The sequence below is a fragment of the Saimiri boliviensis genome, chromosome 12, assembly GCF_048565385.1.
Source record: "Saimiri boliviensis isolate mSaiBol1 chromosome 12, mSaiBol1.pri, whole genome shotgun sequence".
NCBI lineage: Eukaryota > Metazoa > Chordata > Mammalia > Primates > Cebidae > Saimiri > Saimiri boliviensis.
Window position 1 is genome coordinate 70,273,501 of NC_133460.1, and position 18,795 is coordinate 70,292,295.

Consider the following 18,795-nt stretch of genomic DNA (forward strand, 5'->3'; position numbering starts at 1 on the left):
AAAATGCTTTTGAAGACATTCTAGAAACTGTAAATAATGCTCACGAGTGGAAAAACTTAAAATCATAAGGTCATCATTTCTCCCATTAATTTATAAATTAAAAATAATTCTAATCAAAATCCTAAAGGTGTTTTCAGGAAACTTGACCATATGGTTTTAATATTTATGTAGAATAAAAGGACTTTAATGTTCCAAAACAATTTTGAAGACAAAAAGCCAGGGGGATGGAGGGAGGGAGGGTAGTGGGTACCCCATAAGATATAACTAACATTTATAAACCATGTTAATTGAGCCAGTTTAATAGTACTGTATAGAGTGGCCAATAAACCCATGGAATATTAAACACATATTAAATTATAATATATTTATATATACATGTGTATATATGTGTATACATACATGTGTATATGCATATATGTGTATATATACATATATACATATGTGCACATATATACATAAATACATACAGGTGGTTTAACATTAGAATATGTTAAACTGATATGTAAAACAAATAATATTTTAACTTTTCTGGCTGAATCAGAATTAGAAATCTGAACCTGTGGAGCCTACTCCCTGCATATCCCCTCTTCTTAATCCAGGTACTTCACTCCCTATCCATCCTGGTAGACTGTGAGACATACTTCAGTGTCCTGAAGCTCTATGGAGAATTGAACTTGAAAATCATCAGCTCATTGTAAGATTTTCCCTTTTGATCAGAGATTGACAAGCTTTTCCAGAAAGGGCCAGATAGTAAGTGTTTTAGGTTTTAACTGCCATGCTGCCTCTAGCTCACTGCACAAGTGCTGATGTGAGATGAAAACAGCTTTAGACAATACGTTTGCGCCAATAAAACTTTATTTTAAAAAACAGGCTGTGAGCCAAACTTGGCTCATGTATCTGTTTGCCAACCCCTGGAAGGAGGTTGTAAGTGAAGGAAGTAAAAAGCATATAGTTTTATTACCAAAAATAACTTTAATAATCTTCTTATGGGCCGAAAAACCAAGGCCCTAAGTAATTCACTTCAATTTACATAGTAATTTGTGGCACATGTAATTTAGCAAAAGGTTACACTGAGGACATTTAGAATTATAGTTAAGATCGTATTTTGTTCCTGTTCTAATCTGCTTTTATTGTAAAAACGCTCCACTCTCACCTCTTTCCAGGAATCTTGAAGAATCATGTTCTTCGCAGGAATTATAAATCCCCCAATTCCATGTCTAACATAATTTCTACTGCCCTCTTTGCTTCTCATGCTTTAGTACCAGTGCTTCTGAATTTGAAAGTCTTCACACAAATCACCCAAGTAAATCATTGCACCAATTTTAGATGGTCTGGGCTCTTAAAATGTTTCCTTCCATTACTCTTTTAAAATGTATCTTTGCTATGTCAGGTTTGAGGTAGTTTCTCTCAGAAGATTGGGCATTTGGGGGAATTCAAGTCTTCACTGCAAGTTTTACTGCCTGTGACTCAGGGTCTAAAGATTTATTCTGTTATTTTCTGCCTGTTATTTTCTACAGTGGTAAATCACTTTGCAGAGGCTAGGGCAGGTCTTGTCTTTCTTCTGTGTGTGACAGTTGTATTAGTTGGAATAGGTGAAATCCTGTTGAAATAGACAAAGCCAAAATCTTAGGTGCTCAAAACAGCAATATATCCCACTGTAAAGCCTTTGGGAGTCGGTGAGGGCTCCACTCCTTATCACTGCCCTTACTCTGCTTCTGAAGCTGACAGGACAGCCACTGTTGAGGAAATGCTGATTACAACATCACACAGAAAGGAGAATGTAATGAAGCAAGAACTGGTTCTTAAAGCTTCTGCTTACAGTGACAAGGCTCACTTTCCAATGGCCAAAGCAAGTCAAAAAGCCAAACCCGACTTGCATGGCACAGAAAAGTCTCCCAGGGAGGGAAATCAGACATTGATGAACTGTGGCCAAAATCCGGCTGAGCCAGAAGCTAAGGTCACCAGTATCATTTACCCCCAGAGGACATAGAGTCCTCAGGCAAATTAACTCCTAGTATCCTGCCCTGATGTACCAGATACCAGAGGTGGGTATACATACATATATTTTTGGCTTTGTAAATCAAGACGTGAGTCTATTCCTTAACAAAATGTAGCTAATTGTTAATATGCCATTTTAATATGTTAATTTAAAGGACACTTCGATGGGTAGAATATAAATACCACTTAATATTTCTGAGAGCATTTATAGGCTTTGGATGTCCATGATTCTTTACGGACTTTTTTTTTTTTACTGTTTTCTTCTTTTACCCTACCATTCCTGAAATGTTTCTCCATGAATGTTCTTCTGCTTCTCTCTCATAGAGATATATATTTCCATCAAAATATACTAAGGTGCTGGTTACAAATTCAGATTCCTGGGTTATTTCTCAAAATAACTTTGGATTATCCTGGAAACCTATGTTTTTATATTATTTCCCAGATACATCTTATGACGTTAATGTTTGAAAAACCCTGGCTTAGATCCTACGCCTTGAGCTTGTCCATGAATTTTTATAGAATCTGTGGCCACACTTAGTGATGCCTCATTCTCCTTTTTTTTTCTTTCTAAACTTTGTTTTGCACAAGTTTGAGGCTTAACCTGTTTGGCTTTGCTAACGAGCCTGTAGATAGATAGATAGATAGATTTGTCTTTTGCTCACAGATTCACCTTGGATAAAAGACAGCTGCCAGAGATAAATATTACTGTTTTATCAATTTATAGGATTTTTTGAGTTAGAAAGGAGAGATTTGGAGACACAGAGGAAAACTCTCAATAAGACTCAATAAAAAAAACATTAGTGTGAAATTAACTGGGCATGGTGATGTGCACCTGTAGTCCTAGATACTTGGGAGGCCAAAGCGGGAAGATTGCTTGAGCCCAGAGAGTCAAGGCTGCTGTTAGCTGAGATTGTGCCATTGCACTCCAGCCTGGGTGACAGAGTGAGGCCCTGTCTCAAATACCACCCCACACACGAAAGAAACAATGTGGTGGCCTGTATTATAAGCATGACACACAAGGCTATAACTAAGAATCTAAAGGTAGGTCTGCGGTATAACACTGTAATATTTGCACTTGGGTATCATTTAGTTGATTACACAATCAATCCATTTATCTCAACTTCATAGTTGATTCCTATGGTCATACTTGAAAAATTGCATGCTGATTTATTCCTATTGAAATTAGCATGCACGAGATGTGAGTGATGTAGATGCAACATCATCAACATCACTGATGCCCCACCTACCATCCTTCTAATGGTTATGAGTGTTGATCTGCATGCTCCTCCCAAAACTGTCATTAGTGCCCAAACAAAAACAAAAACAAAATCCTTTCAGGATTAAGGGAAAACATTCTCAGATTAAGGGTATGAAAAAAATCATAGGACGGATGTTAAACGCGTATAATACAGTTCTATTTACAGAAGAAATGAAATTACTGGATATGCAGTCATGACACAGTATTTTTTTTTCAAGTGGTTTAATTGGCTTTGTTTGAAAAAGTTATCTGGACTGAATTTCTACTTTTCATCAAACAAGAGTTTTCAACTCACTGTCACTGGCAATGTGAGCTCAAAAAGACAAAAACAATACAATGGAGAGAATCTTTATATTTCAGCCAGTTTTAATTATGCATCATTTACTGCCGAGAAGAACAAAGGGATGTAGAAAGAATATGTTTAATCAGGCTTTGGAGAGTTGAATTTGTTGTAATCATATTGCCCCTAAAATCTTTCTTCTTTGTGCATATGATGGAGCAAAATAATCAGGTGAAAAATCCTTAGACAAATACTCATAAAGTTGCTCTTTATGTGAAATCACTTCCTTCTAGCATGTAGTAATATACAAGAATTGTCCCTTTGATTGTTTTGCCCAATACAGAGTTGGACTAGGGATAGCCCCGAAAAGGCCTGTGTGGTGGTGCACAGCAATCTGCTAATTTCTGAGTTTGTGTTAATATTTATATTCACTTTGTATTTCACACTGGATGGCCCAACATTATTCTTATGAATTCTTTACAACCGTTTTGTTGGATTAGTTTCATATTAGATTATAATATATTATTTCAGGAAGAATTATTGGATTATAAGCGTTTTATACTTTGTTATAGTGACATTCTACAACCTGGTATTTCATCTCTTGTGATATACCAATTCTATTCTTGGAATCTTGTCTGGAATTAAACATCAACTAAGTTCAAAAGTAATTATTTTTTTATTTCAACTCTATAAAGTATACAACAGGCACTCAGCAATTACAGCTGCAGGAAAAATACAGAGCAAATAAAAGCAGGATAAGTTTATGAAAAAGTTTTTAATCTACATCAAAAGAGTGCAAGTGGTCAATGACCATTTGATGACAGTTTGTTGCATTCTGACTAACAAAGAACTCTTTCATGTAGAACAAATTGTAAGAGGACAATCAAATAACCATAGCCGTAGAATACAAAAGAACTGACCAGTTGTAAAAACATCATACATTGAAATAAACTTGATAGATGATGCTTAAAGAAATGTCCCTTTACTCAGAAAGCCCCAACCTCTGAGTCATTGCCAAGGTCCCAGAGCTCTGTCTGTTGATGCAGGGGCAGAGAGGAGGGCTAACAACACACTTTCAATGTTTTGCTTTCTAGGTCTGTTGAAAACTTGCCTCGTAAATAATTTGCATATACAACAACTCAGAGAAAGCATCCTGTTTTGTTGAGAGGTGCACCAAGTGTCTTTTTCATCAATGGTTTCATAACGAGGTGTGGTTAGCAGTCATTTCCAATTTTTCTTTTGGGTTGGACCACTGTCAATGGAGTCTATAAAATGAGATATGTTAGAACTTGACTGCACTAATTGATTTTTACAGAATCTGCACAACTTAGCAAAACAGGAATACCTGTATACAGACTGAGAGTATGTCATATATTAATTTGACCTGCACATACATTTATACATTTCACAGAAATGACGCTGTATCTCATTAACAGATACACAGCTCTGGTACATTTAACAGAAATAAGAGAACAACTTCATCATTTCTGTAATTCATCAATATTATATAATAAAGGCTTATAAATTGTTAGCAGAAAGAACTGTAAAACGCAGCAAGCTAAGAAAGGACAACATTTTGAGGTGTGTTTGTCTTTGTCATGCAGCATAACACCAAATTTTTTTTTTAATAGGATGCCATGAATTTAAGGCACTTGCAACAATGCCAGATAGCCAGGTCATGTTCTAAACTATGGACAGATGAATAACAGTACAGTTGACATAATTTTCAATAATACTGACAATTATGACATTAATTCAAGTCTACTTGGACCTAAAAACATTATTCAGTACAAATAAAATGAAATAATAATGCTGTGAAACACTAAAAAAAGTTATATGTACCACAAAATATCACACAAAAATATCTATTTACATAAATATTTGTCTGTGGTCCTATTGTGAAAGAAAATGTTATGGATAATGCACAGATCACTTCTGTTGTGTGAAATCAGTTCTAATATCCTTGTTTTCAATATGGTAGCTGACTTCATTAAATTTGTTTACCATCAGTTCAGTCATTTAAAAATCAAATGGGAAAAATTCAATAGTTAAGTTAATATATTATTACACATGTGTAATTCACTGCATATTCCACAATTTTAGGTAAAAATTATGACTTGTAAAGAATATAATCAAAATAAATTTGTTTTGAATGCCATATGGATCTGATTCATATCTCAGTAAGAAAGAAGATACAAACATAAAAATCATGTATAGTATTATTTCAGAAATTATTTTTTCAAATGTATTCAATCTATCTCAGTTATTTTCATGTTGCTTCCCTTGACAATTTCAGTTTTCCTGTGAATCAAAGACACACAGAAAGCCCTTATTTCCCACACTCAACACATTAACAAGAAAATCATTTAACAAATCAAACAAGTTGGCACTATTCTAACTTATCCAGATGTTCTTTAGTGTAAGAAAATAGAGGGATTATGAAAAATTCAGAAATAAAGGGAGATGCACTTTATGGAACTGACCATGAATTTTAGCCCTAGAGTCTTCATTAAGACAAGATTTATATACTAAAAATTCAATGTTGAAAATTAGATGAATGTTTGCTGTTGGTACATCTTGGAAAATGTAGTCTACCTTTATTTTATGGTGATTGCTTCAGACACCTAATGCAATGCTATGGGTGAAATGAACAAGGATGCAATAACAAGTGGGAGTTATGTCGTGCTGAATGCTACTTCTTCCTTCTCCATTGAACTTATTCATATTGGTTGTCTTAGACTTGAACCATAGTTCCAAAATCCACAATAAGTGCTAATCTTTGGGACTTTGGGGATTTTTTAAAAGTTGCAGAAGCAGAGTCTCTCCAAATAACAAGGTAAATTCAATATCCTAGCAAGTCTTTAGCATGCCTAAACCACATTATCTTTCAACAAAAATTACTCAACATTGACTATAATGTTGGAATTAAATATGTCTAAAAGGCCAATTAAAAAATATAAAACTGAAATAACATTCATAGCTGGATTTTAGTTTATATTTAGTTTTATATTCTAAAATATGTAGAAAACTGGATATCTTGGGAAATAGACCAATTTGGAGAAATTATATGGGAGAGAAAACTCCAGAAACACAAGAATAACAATAACATTTTAGGATTAAAGTTTTCATTGAAGTTTATTCCCGTTTCATTTTATCCTCCAAATTTTTAAGAATATTATATTTTCATAAGATATCATATTCTAAGGTAGTTTTGGGTTTGAAAAATTCAAACAAAATTCATAATATATGCCCTCTTAGTTAAGATATAATGATCTAATTGGACTTAATTCTTGCAGAAATGTTGACATTTGATTGATTAAAAAGAAAACTCTACTAAGAAAAGAGCAAGCCTCAATTTAATATACCAAACTCACACACTGTGCCAAAACAGAATGCCAGCTTGAAAGGTTTTATATTTTTTTCATAGGTATAACACAATTTTATCCAGAAAAACCTTCCAAATGGCTGAGTTACTTATTACAGCTAATAATAATCAACTGGCCTGCCAGCAAAGGACTCAGTTTAATTTGCAGATTCTTTTCTCCACGTGAATAAAGTAAATTAGTTTGACATTTTCAAATGTAGTTCTAGGTAGTGTGAAATCACAGAACTGTATTAATTCTGTTCTACTTAAAATTTATTTTATTTTTTTAAATTAGATTCCTGTTTTCTTCTGTACTGCTTTCTTACTTGAAGAAGTGGATGGACTCAGCCTATTCACAAAAAGGTAATCACCACCTGGCTAGGTTTTTGTTTTGTTCTCTGACCTCAAATAAGTAATGTTCCTGGCTTGGTAAACCTGTAAATCTTAATAACTTTGACTTTGGGCTTTCTTTTTTTTTGTCTTTCCTACTTTTTATTTTTGTTTTTCATTCTTGTTTTTTGTTTTTTGTTTGTTTTTGGTTCAGGCCTAAGACAAGGCAGTTCAAACAGGTTTGTAATCACCTGGTCTCTCAACTCTAGACTGACGATGTTGTATAAGTGAAATTGGACAGGAGTTTGGTTTAATAACTTCAGTGAAAATGCTTGAGTTTCTGGCTACACATGTAATGATTTGAATTTGTGTTTTCTGTTCAGACACTGACATTTACAGATGAAAGATATACATAGCACCTATATAGTTTTTATTTATTTTTTGGATGGGTTTTAATCCCTCCCCACTCCACCCCACCCCAAGGGTTTATTTTTATAAAAGGGAATACTTTAAGCCTCAGTTTGAGGGTATGTTAGGTAAAACCAATTGGCTGCTAGTCATTTACTTCCAGGACCATCTTTAAGCACAGTAGTTTTAAAAATATGAAATGGTTTTGTGAATTGCTTTTTTTTCCCCACTCTGTCATGCCAATTTATCAAAAAAAATATATCATGCATTATTTTTCAGTCCTCTGTGAAAACGCATATATACCTACTATGAGAGGTCTCAACAGAATCTATAGCAGTTGTGCTTTTATCATATCAATTTTTAAATTCTGTCAGAAAGAAAAGTTAACATTCAGTCTTGTCATCAGCACTGCTGGGAAATAAAATCATGAAACTTCTAGCACTGGTGTGACATGAGCTCTGTGACCAACAGATGTGTGGTCCTCTTTTGTATGGTATATACACCGGCCTGCAGTAATAGATCCCACAGCCTTCACTTGAAGAAAGGAAATAGCCTAGTTTCTGTACCATAGTAATCTATCATACCCAATATATTATTCTTTCATCTTCTTGAATATTCTAGCAAGGTACAGACTCTTATAATAGATTAAAGTGTTTCCTACAGTCTTTCAAATTATAATCAGAGCAAAGCAAGGTCATTGCAACAATAGAAAACATCTCTTTACTGGTGAAAGGCTTTGCTTCAGGACCACCATGTCAACTGCTATTTTAGGTTCAAAGAGAAAACATGTAAAGAGCACTATTGTCATCTAAGCAATAAGTCCTAATGCCACTGTAGTTACTGGAGCAGCATCGATCAAAGGCATCATGGTGACCCCGAGCACTAATCTTCTCTCTTTCCTTCAGGTTTGCTGGCAGCTGTGTCTGAGAAAAAGCTGTCTTCAGCAAGGCAAAAGCAGGTAAGAGAAATACATTAGAAGTCTATGTCCCATCCTGAGTTGTCATCAGGTGGTGGTTCATCGTTGTCCTCAGGGAAACTGTCAAAATTGCTTGTGTCTGTGGGTGATGCAACCTGTAAATAGGAGAGAATGCACTTCGTGTGTGTGTGTATGTAATTCCAAGCTGGAATTTTTAAGCACATTCTGTATTTATTCCCTATTAGTGACTACTTTTTTGAGTGTCTACTATGTAGCAGGTATTGAGGGTCTCAGTGCTGAGTACAAATAGACATGGTTTTTATCCTCACAGAGTTTATACCCATCGTAAGTAAACTGTATGATTAAAACAAATAATCACAAAGTCTATATGTAATTCAAAAATCTATATATAATGAAATATCATCACAAAAATCTTCCTATATAATGAACTTTGGCTAGAGCTATAAAAAGAAAAAGAGATGCCATGAAAGTGTTCAAATGATCATGTAGGACAAACGCAGTAGTTCATGCCCATAATCTCAACACTTGGGAGGCCAAGGCAGGAAGATCACCTGAGGTCAGGAGTTTGAGATGAGCCTGGCCAACACATTGAAATCCTGTCTGTAATGCTTTTTTTTGTCTTATGAACAAACAAATATTAGAATAGAAATAAATCTTAAAAGAAGGGAAAATAGAGCCAAGTTCATGGTGTGCACCTGTGGTCCCAGCTACTCAGGAGGCTGAGTCAAGAGAATTGCTTGAACCCAGGAGTTTGAGGCTATTCCGGATCCTGGGCAACATAGAAAGACCCAGTCTCAAAAAAAAAAAAAAAAAAATGGAACAGAGAAAATGTTTCTATACAAATAGCAGTCTTGCATTAGTCCTAGAGAAAGGAAACACAAATCAAAGTCCCAGGACCACAAAGTAGTCCTCTCCCCCCGTAATTGAGATGCTGCACATTTTATTAGCTAGATGCAATACTGAGTAAAAATATAAATGCAATCTGCTGAAATCTATTTTAAATTAATATAGTATAAACAGTGAATTTAGTAGACTATTTAACCAAAAACTTGATTTTTTAAAAAAAGAGAGTCAAGAAAAAAGAACGATTGTTTTATTTTAGAACCGGAAGGAAGGATGAAAACACACCGTTGTGCCTGAGAGTGCCTCTGTGTAACACGGGGAGGGCAGGAGTTATGTGGGAACATACAGGAAACAACATTGGTCCAAAACTGATAGCTGCTGAAACTGGTTGCTATAAACTCACTATAAACTTTTATCTCTGTTCCTATATTTTGAACATGTTCCATTCTAAAAATTAACTTATGTTCATAAATGAAGGAAATCTGAATTAAAATGAAGAGTTAAAAAAAGATAAGAGTGGCCGGGCGCGGTGGCTCAAGCCTGTAATCCCAGCACTTTGGGAGGCCGAGGCGGGTGGATCACGAGGTCAACAGATCGAGACCATCCTGGTTAACATGGTGAAACCCCGTCTCTACTAAAAATACTAAAAATTAGCTGGGTATGGTGGCGTGTGCCTGTAATCTCAGCTACTCAGGAGGCTGAGGCAGGAGAATTGCCTGAACCCAGGAGGCGGAGGTTGCGGTGAGCCGAGATCGCGCCATTGCACTCCAGCCTGGGCAACAAGAGCGAAACTCCGTCTCAAAAAAAAAAAAAAAAAAAAAAGATAAGAGTAAAACATATTTACAGTGACTACCCCCAAATTTATCTGCTTTTAAGCTTGGATTTTAGAATATGTCATTATTTCAATGTGACATTTTTCCTACAGTTTGTTTTAACCTTATAACAGGATTAAACTTTAAAGATAACAGATCATTGTTGACTGATATAAACACCATCAAGCGTCTCATACATTTATAAGCTGGAAACTCTACTTACACTTGGTATTATAGGAGGTGTCAAGGTACCTTTTCTTAAGCCTTCCCAATTAAAGCCCTCAAACCATCTAGAAAACGAAAAAACGTTGATAGTTAAAGACATTATATGTCAGCTAAAACCTTCTCATTGCAATGTATACAATGTCCATGGCTAATGGAAAGCAGTTAGGTAAATGTTTTCATGTGACAAAATGTTTTCTATTTAATTGCATATCTTTTCCAATTAGCTTATTTTATGAAATGCATACTTTTAAAGTGTCCATTTTAAATACCAGTTAAACATGAAACTATTTTTCCTTGTAATGCAGTCATAATGTCTCTAATGACCTTGTTCCTATAATTATAATTTAATAAATGTTATAATATGTCTGGCCCTGTGCTTTACAGGATATTTTATTTTAAGGAGGTAGAATAAGGGCATGAAAAGACAGGATAGGAAATTAACTTTCCATTTTTGCCACTGACTCAGTGCAGAGCCTCAGCTAGTTAACCTTTTCATTTCACATCATTGTAGTTGTCTCTACATGTTCCATTTTCCTCCTTTCTTCCCTTTTTTTAATGAAAAATACAGGTATTTTGTGTACAGTTTTTCTGTGAAATATGGACCAAAAAACACTAAGGTTTTTGTTTGTTTGTTTTCTTTTGTCTTTGAAAGGTTTCACCATTAGCAAATGCTTACAAGAAATTCTTAGCAGGCCTTTCAGATATTCATAGACATTTTAGTAAACATGTTTCTTTGATAAGGATGTGAATTTTTTGTCAGTGTTACACACATAGAGAAAAACCAATTAGTTTAACTTTAGAGCATCCAGTCAACATAGGAAAGGTCTGATACTTAAGATGTTGCTATTGCTTAAAAAACACTGTATTCTGCTGTTATGACATCTAATTGGGAAATGCTTGGAAAAATATATTTTGTGTTTAGGACATCAGGTATGATACAGTAGGGGACTTTTGTTTGTAATATTGTGGTAGAGAATAGAATCTCCAAATTTAAAATACACATTTCTTTGTGCCAGAGAGGAAAAACCAATGCTAGTTGGTATAAGTTGCAAGAAACTGAGTTCAATGAATTCAGTTTCTTATGTCACAGGATTGTCAGATAAATATAAATAAAGTTTCAGAAACAGCACGAAAGGCATTTAAAAGCCTAACTAGTTTGTATGCTGTCTTTGGATGTTCCTACACGCGAATTGTACTAGTTTTTACACCAATAGCTTAAAAAGCAACACCCTGGTGAAATGATGTCAGGTGTTCGAAACTCTGAAACCTAAAGCTATAAGGAAAGAACACTTACTTGTGCTTTTGAATGTCTTTTACTCCATTTTTCAAATTCCCTAATCTTTCTGATGGATTGTCCCTAAAAATAAAATAATAGTTTTATTACATCTAATCTTTTCACATTATGATTTTTTTTCAAAGATAATGTAGTTGAGATACTTACCTGCACAGTTTTTTAATTAAATTAGCAGCATTTTTTGCAATCTTCTTTGGAAATTCTATCATGTCAATTCCCCTCAATATGATGTTATATGTTTTCATAGGATCTGGGCCTGAGAAAGGTGGGCTGCAAGAATGAGAGACATGACAAGAGATATTACTTTTATTTCCTACATGAGAACACTTGAATTGCTATAAACTCCACAGACGACATCAATTCTTATTTAGGGGCTTACATTAACAATGACAATGGAATGAAAGTAGATTAAGACCAAAACAGTGTGGAAGCCCTTCAAGGTAAATCACATAGCGAAACCAGAAATAGATCAAGTTCATCTGCTGTTCCCCTGATTTCTTTTTACTGCTGGAGTCTAACCCCTCATACTGTCCTTGGTCATTCAAGGTGCTTCTTTCACTCTCTGACCTTTTCCATACTTACTGACTCACTCATCATACTTGAGATGAAGTACTAAATCATTAGGAGGGGCCACAGGAACACCAACGATATTACCCCACACCCCCTCACCTCATGCCATTACTACCCTGTCACTTGGATCCAGAAACAATAGTATCTCTCTGTTCCACTGAAATGCTGAGCACTTTCCTACCTCATGGTGTTATTTATTTGGCCTGGAGGGTTCTCCCCACCTATCTGGCCAATGCCTCATTTTATCAAATCTCAGAGTAAGTTTTATGTTGTTTTCTCCAAAAGGCCTACTCTGGTTAACCCAATAAACCAATTAAATAACCTATATCAACCCACAAAATCTAACAATCTAATCTTATGCTCAATATATAAAACAATATTATTTAGAAGAAAGTCATTCAATGCCAAAAAATATTCATAGTAATCAACATTTGATGAACATACTTTTATAGATTTCTCTATGTGAATTGTAGACAGAATATATTATGCATATTTTTAATTAAAAATATTCAATTTAATTTTACTTTAAACTGAGGAGTAAAATGGAAATGCTAAATTTCAAATACATGCTCCTTAACCAATAATTCCTAAAATATTTCTCTAAAATTAAAAAAAAAACAAACTGAATTTAGAAAGTTCTCTTCGTAATGACACATATTAACTGTAAAATATATGTAATATTACTAATTATTAATGATGAGAAATAACTACATCTGTAGTTATACCTACTTTCACTTCCCACCTTAAATTTGGTGGTTTTAGTGTTAAGATTGCCAAGACTACAACATTTACATTCTGTTCAATTACCCAATTTTAAACTATTTGATCTAAGTACCAATTAATTAGACTCAAAGCTCATCATCAATCTTTTTACTCATTTCTCTATTCCTGAATGCTTTATTTTGATTCTTCTTTTTGTTGACTTGATTAAACAACAGTGTTTTTGAGAAAGGCCTGGGTTCCACACTTTACATATTGTGTTTGTATTTGAAGAATAACTTACCTCAGTATAAATTACTTGAGTTATACTTTTTGTGACCCTTAGAACTATATAGTTCTTGAAACGCTATCTTTTGGTATTATTGATGCTGTAGAGAAGATTGAGGCCAACTGGAACTTTAACTATCTTCACTCTCAATAGCACACATGCCATGTTTTTATGGTACTGATGCCAGTAAGACTATTCCTTATTAAAGAATTTAGAAGATCCCACATGGACACCCTGTGGTATTATTATTCTCAATCAGTCACATTTCACTTATATATAATATTTGCTAACAGGTTCTCTTATTCTATAGAAAATTTATCCTATATATTTTGATATGATTATTGTCTCCCCTTGTTTCATTGCTGGCTAAATGACTGGTATAAAATACCTCACAGAAAGACACTACAACCTTCCACATTCACATATGTAAAAAAGAAGTAGCAATAATCAGACCAAAAGTTGCTGTTGAGTGTCCTAGCCTGACCTATTTTACACCTTGCTTTATGAATTCCTGGTCATCTGTATAACTAATTGAATTGTGGTTACCAAGATATGGTGAAATGTACTTTAAGATGCTCTAATCAGAGCGACAAAAGCAGGAGTGTGTAGCTGTTTGCTGGTCTATTTTTATCAGCAGTTCCCTATCAATATCCATACCTGCCAGTCAGAAGTTCATACATTAGGATTCCCAGTGACCAGTAGTCGGCTGAAATGTCATGGCCTTTGTTCAGGATGATCTCTGGGGCTACATACTCTGGAGTCCCACAAAAAGTCCATGTTTTCTTTCCAAATCCTATTTTCTTTGCAAAGCCAAAATCAACCTTACAAAGAGAGAAAACCAAGATACTCTTTATGATTAGTTTTAAAGCAGTAAGTTATTTTGCTGAAGTACACCGATGATGAAAATAACGTAAAAACATGCACATTTTTATAGTGCTATCTTCTAAAAGGAATAATCTATATTGCCAACAAAGTCTCCCTGATCAAACTCAGTTTTAATGGGAAAAGTTGACACTTGAATATAACATAAACTTAACATCATTAAAAATAAAGGTAAATCTTTCTTTTTGAATATAAGTTTTCATTTTTCCTTCTTTTATGCCAACAGAGGTTGGGTTACAAACACAGAATCTCTTCTGTAAATAAACATTTTAAAAGACCAGTTGGGCCTACTTAACATATTTTCCAGTGTTGCAGGAAGTAAGTAACGTAGTTATGGGACCAATGATTCTGCCCTTGGTAAGTATAAACAGAAATAAAATTATAATGTATTCTTCATTTTTCTGAAAATATTTTGAAGGAAGTCTTGACTGCAGAAAATCTATTTTTTTCTGAAACGATTTGGTTGAAACTACAAATAAAAAACTGCCACTGATTTGATTTCTCTAAAAACCACATACTGATTAACAATTTTAAAAAGTTTAAAAATGGAATCAAGCTCTAACAGGTCCAAAGAAAGTTGTGCATTTGTAAATAAGAGAACTTTTCTTCTATGGTAAATCTTTACAGCTTTTGACTGTTATCATTAATATTACTATTATATAGCCTGGCTAGAATTGCCCGTAAAGCACATTTTCCCCCCACTGGCATTATTCTTAAATCTAAAATATTGAAATGATTTATGGTTTTCCCTAATATAAAAACCATTACTTATGAATAGCAAAAAACTGACTAGAGAAAAGGAGTTCTAGGCCTGTAAACGTGTGCCAGCAAGTGTGTTTTCTAATGCTTATTAAAACCATGTTTGCCAGAGTATTGTTAATTCAAACTTAGCCAACTTAATTTTTCATAACTGATACATCATTTGAAAGAACATTCAGTTGAAAACTGCAATGCCAAAAGCTGCTTTTAAGAAAGTTACAATATTGAAAAGGAAAACTGAGATTTTATATTAGCAAATGAACACAGTTTTATAAACAAATATTTTGAAACTGTAGGGCAGAAACCATGTGTGAATTGCACTGACCAGTTTGGCATAACCTCGGTGATCTAGGATGAGATTTTCTGGCTTGAGGTCCCTGTAAATGATTCCTTTGGAATGCAGATAGGCAAAAGCTTCTACCACACATGCTGTGTAAAATCTGGTTGTAGAGTCTTCAAACGAACCTCTGAGATGCAGAAATGGAATGAAAATTGTATGAAAAATTAGTTTCCCTAATATGGCTTTATTTTCTTCTCATTTCACTATATTCCTTTGCCAAAATTTAAACCAGAGACCACTGTCCTACTGGCTAATTGTTACATGATTGCCATTACATTGGGTTTTCTGAAGCATTTGAGGATCAAGTTAAGGAATTCCCTCTTTATGAATGGAATAGTTAAATCTAACTTCCTGAAAGGGCTGAAGAACAATTCAACACAGCACATTTCATGTACTTAGTGTCTTCCTCTCAACAGCCCACTACAGTCTAAAAAGTCATAGACTTAACAGCAGTAGGCAGGAGAGAAAAATAATCCTATTTTAGAGCTTTCCTACCAAGCATTTGTTTTTTAAAGGAGAAGTTTATGGGTTTCTTCACATTTATTCTTAGAGGGCTTGTTTTTTAATCTTTCTAAATAATGCAGATGTGATTCATAAGAGTGTGAATAAAAGCTACCATTTTTAAAGAACCACTCCGGAAATGAGTTGTAATGGTACTGATGCAATCATAATGCAAGCTGAGTACTTTCCTGTTTTCAAAACTTCTGCAACCCAAATAAACAATATCTATTTGCGACACTAATGCATTCTTATTAAGGGGAAAAGATGGACTAAAAGACAATTAGAAAGAAAAAGTAACTGTAAGGGAATTTTTTTTAAATTGCATTTTAGGTTTTGGGGTACATGTGAAGAACATGCAAGATTGTTGCATAGGTACACACATGGCAGTGTGGTTTTCTGCCTTCCATCCCCTTGCCTGTATCTGTCATTTCTCCCCATGCTATCTCTTCCCACCTCCCCACCCCCCCGTCCCTCCCCCATTTCCCCCCAACGGACCCCAGTGTGTAGTGCTCCCCTTCCTGTGTCCATGTGTTCTCACTGCTCAACACCCGCCTATGAGTGAGAATATGTGGTGTTTGATTTTCTGCTCTTGTGTCAGTTTGCTGAGAATGATGGTTTCCAGATTTCATCCATGTCCCTACAAAGGACGTGAACTCATCGTTTTTGATGGCTGTGTAATATTCCATGGTGTATATGTACCACATTTTCCCTATCCAGTCTATCGACGTTGGGCATTTGGGTTGGTTCCAGGTCTTTGCTATTGTAAACAGTGCTGCTATGAACATTCGTGTGCATGTGTCCTTATAGTAGAATGATTTATAATCCTTTGGATATATACCCAGTAATGAGATTGCTGGGTCAAATGGGATTTCTATTTTTAGGTCCTTGAGGAATCGCCACACTGTCTTCCACAATGATTGAATTAATTTACATTCTGTAAGGGAATGTTTATTAGTAAACTTGATTATGATGTTTAGCAAGAAAGCTTTCTCTCTGTCTCATATATATATATATATATATATATATATATATATGAGCACATATACGTTTATTTGTTGACTAAATAAAATAATTTAGAAAAAACCTTGGCATCTAAGGTCAAACCCTTAGTTCTACTGCAGAATGTTTAAACTTTAACTGTGTTGTTTTTTTTTTTTCATGGAACTTCTTTTTTTTTTTTTTTTTTTTTTTTTGAGACAGAGTCTCACTCCGTCACCAGGCGCCAGGCTGGAGTGCAGTGGCGTGACCTCAGCTCACTGCAACCTCTGCCTCCGAGTTCAAGCAATTCTCCTGCCTCAGCCTCCCGAGTAGCTGGAGTAGCTGGGACTACAGGCGCATGCCACTAGGCGCAACTAATTGTTTTGTATTTTTAGTAGAGACGGGGTTTCACCATGTTGGCCAGGATGGTTTCGGTCTCTTGACCTCGTGATCTGCCTGCCTTGGCCTCCCAAAGTGCTGGGATTACAGGTGTAAGCCACTGTGCCCAGCCTTTATGGAACTTCTTAAAAAAATAAACCATGTTTTTTTCTTTCCCATGTAGTAAGCACAATTTAGTAATTTTATTTCATAATTTGAAAATTATTAGTGTGAACATCAGCTCAAGTGGTTGAGATGTAACATGAGTGACAAGCACACAAGTGATTTTATTATTAGACACTGTGCAACAAATGATAGCCCCAGAGCTTGCTTTCGTAAGTCTCTAATGCCTGTTTGCATTTTGGTGACACTTTTTTTTTTTTTTTTGTCAGAATTGTGGTGTAAAGTTTAACAAACCGGGCAGTGGAATACAGTTACATTTTTACAAAATTCATAAGTGAATCCAAGGCTACAGCAACCACTTTTCAGGCTACCTTTCAGAAATAAGTAGTATTTTCCGGAAAGAGAATGTCTTCATTTTAATTAATAATATCACTTGAGTTTTCACTGAAATAATCAGCTTTTCCTAAGAAAAATATAATTCTTCTGAAACATAATTAATTCTAGGCATAATGATATCTATTCCTCTAGATTCTAGAATCTTAACTGTAATTACTATGATTCTTGAATCTTTCTTGAATAACATCTGAATGGAAAACTTGTGAATTTATGAGCACAAGAGAAAGTTTGAGAACTGCATTCATATGAGAAAATGAATGATAAACTTCATCCTACAATCTTCCTCTGACTTGAAGATATCCTTCACTGAGCTAAAATTCTATAATCATATGTATCTGGAAAGGAATTACAATATGGCCTTGAAAGTCCTTCCTTCTTTGCCCTTAATTAAGTATGTTTACCTGTCCAGAGAAGCATGATTTTTTTCACTTGAAGAGATTATTTACCATAAATAGTAAGCATCTGTATATATATATATATATATATATATATATAATTACTACATAAGTTTAGTGACATTGCTATATGTGAATTCAATCACTCCTCAATGGAGGGCATTGCAAAGCAAAACAAAACAAAACAAAATGAAAGAGTACAGGAAATGGTCTTATTTCATACTATATGTCTTGCTTTAATCAGCAAATTGATTACTTCTTTATGTCTGTGAGGTAGGAGGTAAAACACAACTCTAGAGGCAGGGCTTGGACATCAGACCGAATTAAGGACTAGCTAAAATATGTCCTGGGCAGAAGTACCACCCTATAAGACATGCCCACTGGTGTGCCATGTCAGTTTACCATTGCCTTGGAAACACCCAGACATTATCACCCCTTTCCATGGCAACAACTCGACAACCCAGAAGTTACCACCTTCATTCTAGAAATTCTGCATAAACCACCCCTAATTTGCATACAACTAAAATTATGCATAAATATGGGTATAAAACTGCCTCTGAGCTGCTACTCTGGGCACACTGCCTATAGGACAGTCCTGCTCCACAAGGAGCAATACCTCTGCTGCTGCTGTACACTGCTGCTTCAACAAAAGTTGCTGCTTAACACCACCAGGTTGCTTTGATTCTTTCCTGGATTAAATCACGAACCCTCCTGGGCTAAGCCTCAATTTTGGGGC

General features: G+C 34.9%; 2 protein-coding genes across 7 annotated transcripts in view; one reads left to right on the plus strand and one right to left on the minus strand.

Annotated features, from left to right (window-relative positions):
• The window catches only part of LOC120362515 (uncharacterized), an 83,916-nt gene that overhangs the window by 9,460 nt on the left and 55,661 nt on the right, over positions 1-18,795 (plus strand). For all 3 annotated transcript variants that reach the window (XR_012512873.1, XM_074382511.1, XM_074382510.1), the window contains exons 4-5: positions 7,196-7,263; positions 8,544-8,596. Coding sequence is in view for 2 of the 3 variants with exons in the window: in XM_074382511.1 (XP_074238612.1) it covers positions 7,196-7,263; positions 8,544-8,596 (121 nt within the window). In the remaining variant the exon portion in view is untranslated. The remainder of the gene's footprint in view (positions 1-7,195; positions 7,264-8,543; positions 8,597-18,795) is intronic.
• The window catches only part of PRKG1 (protein kinase cGMP-dependent 1), a 1,343,496-nt gene continuing 1,328,894 nt past the window's right edge, over positions 4,194-18,795 (minus strand). For all 4 annotated transcript variants that reach the window (XM_074382507.1, XM_010333313.3, XM_074382508.1 and 1 more), the window contains 6 exons: positions 15,274-15,415; positions 13,965-14,128; positions 11,897-12,019; positions 11,750-11,812; positions 10,454-10,520; positions 4,194-8,709 (listed from right to left, as the gene is read on the minus strand). In XM_074382507.1, the coding sequence (XP_074238608.1) occupies positions 8,611-8,709; positions 10,454-10,520; positions 11,750-11,812; positions 11,897-12,019; positions 13,965-14,128; positions 15,274-15,415 (658 nt within the window). In that variant the 3' untranslated portion in view covers positions 4,194-8,610. The remainder of the gene's footprint in view (positions 8,710-10,453; positions 10,521-11,749; positions 11,813-11,896; positions 12,020-13,964; positions 14,129-15,273; positions 15,416-18,795) is intronic.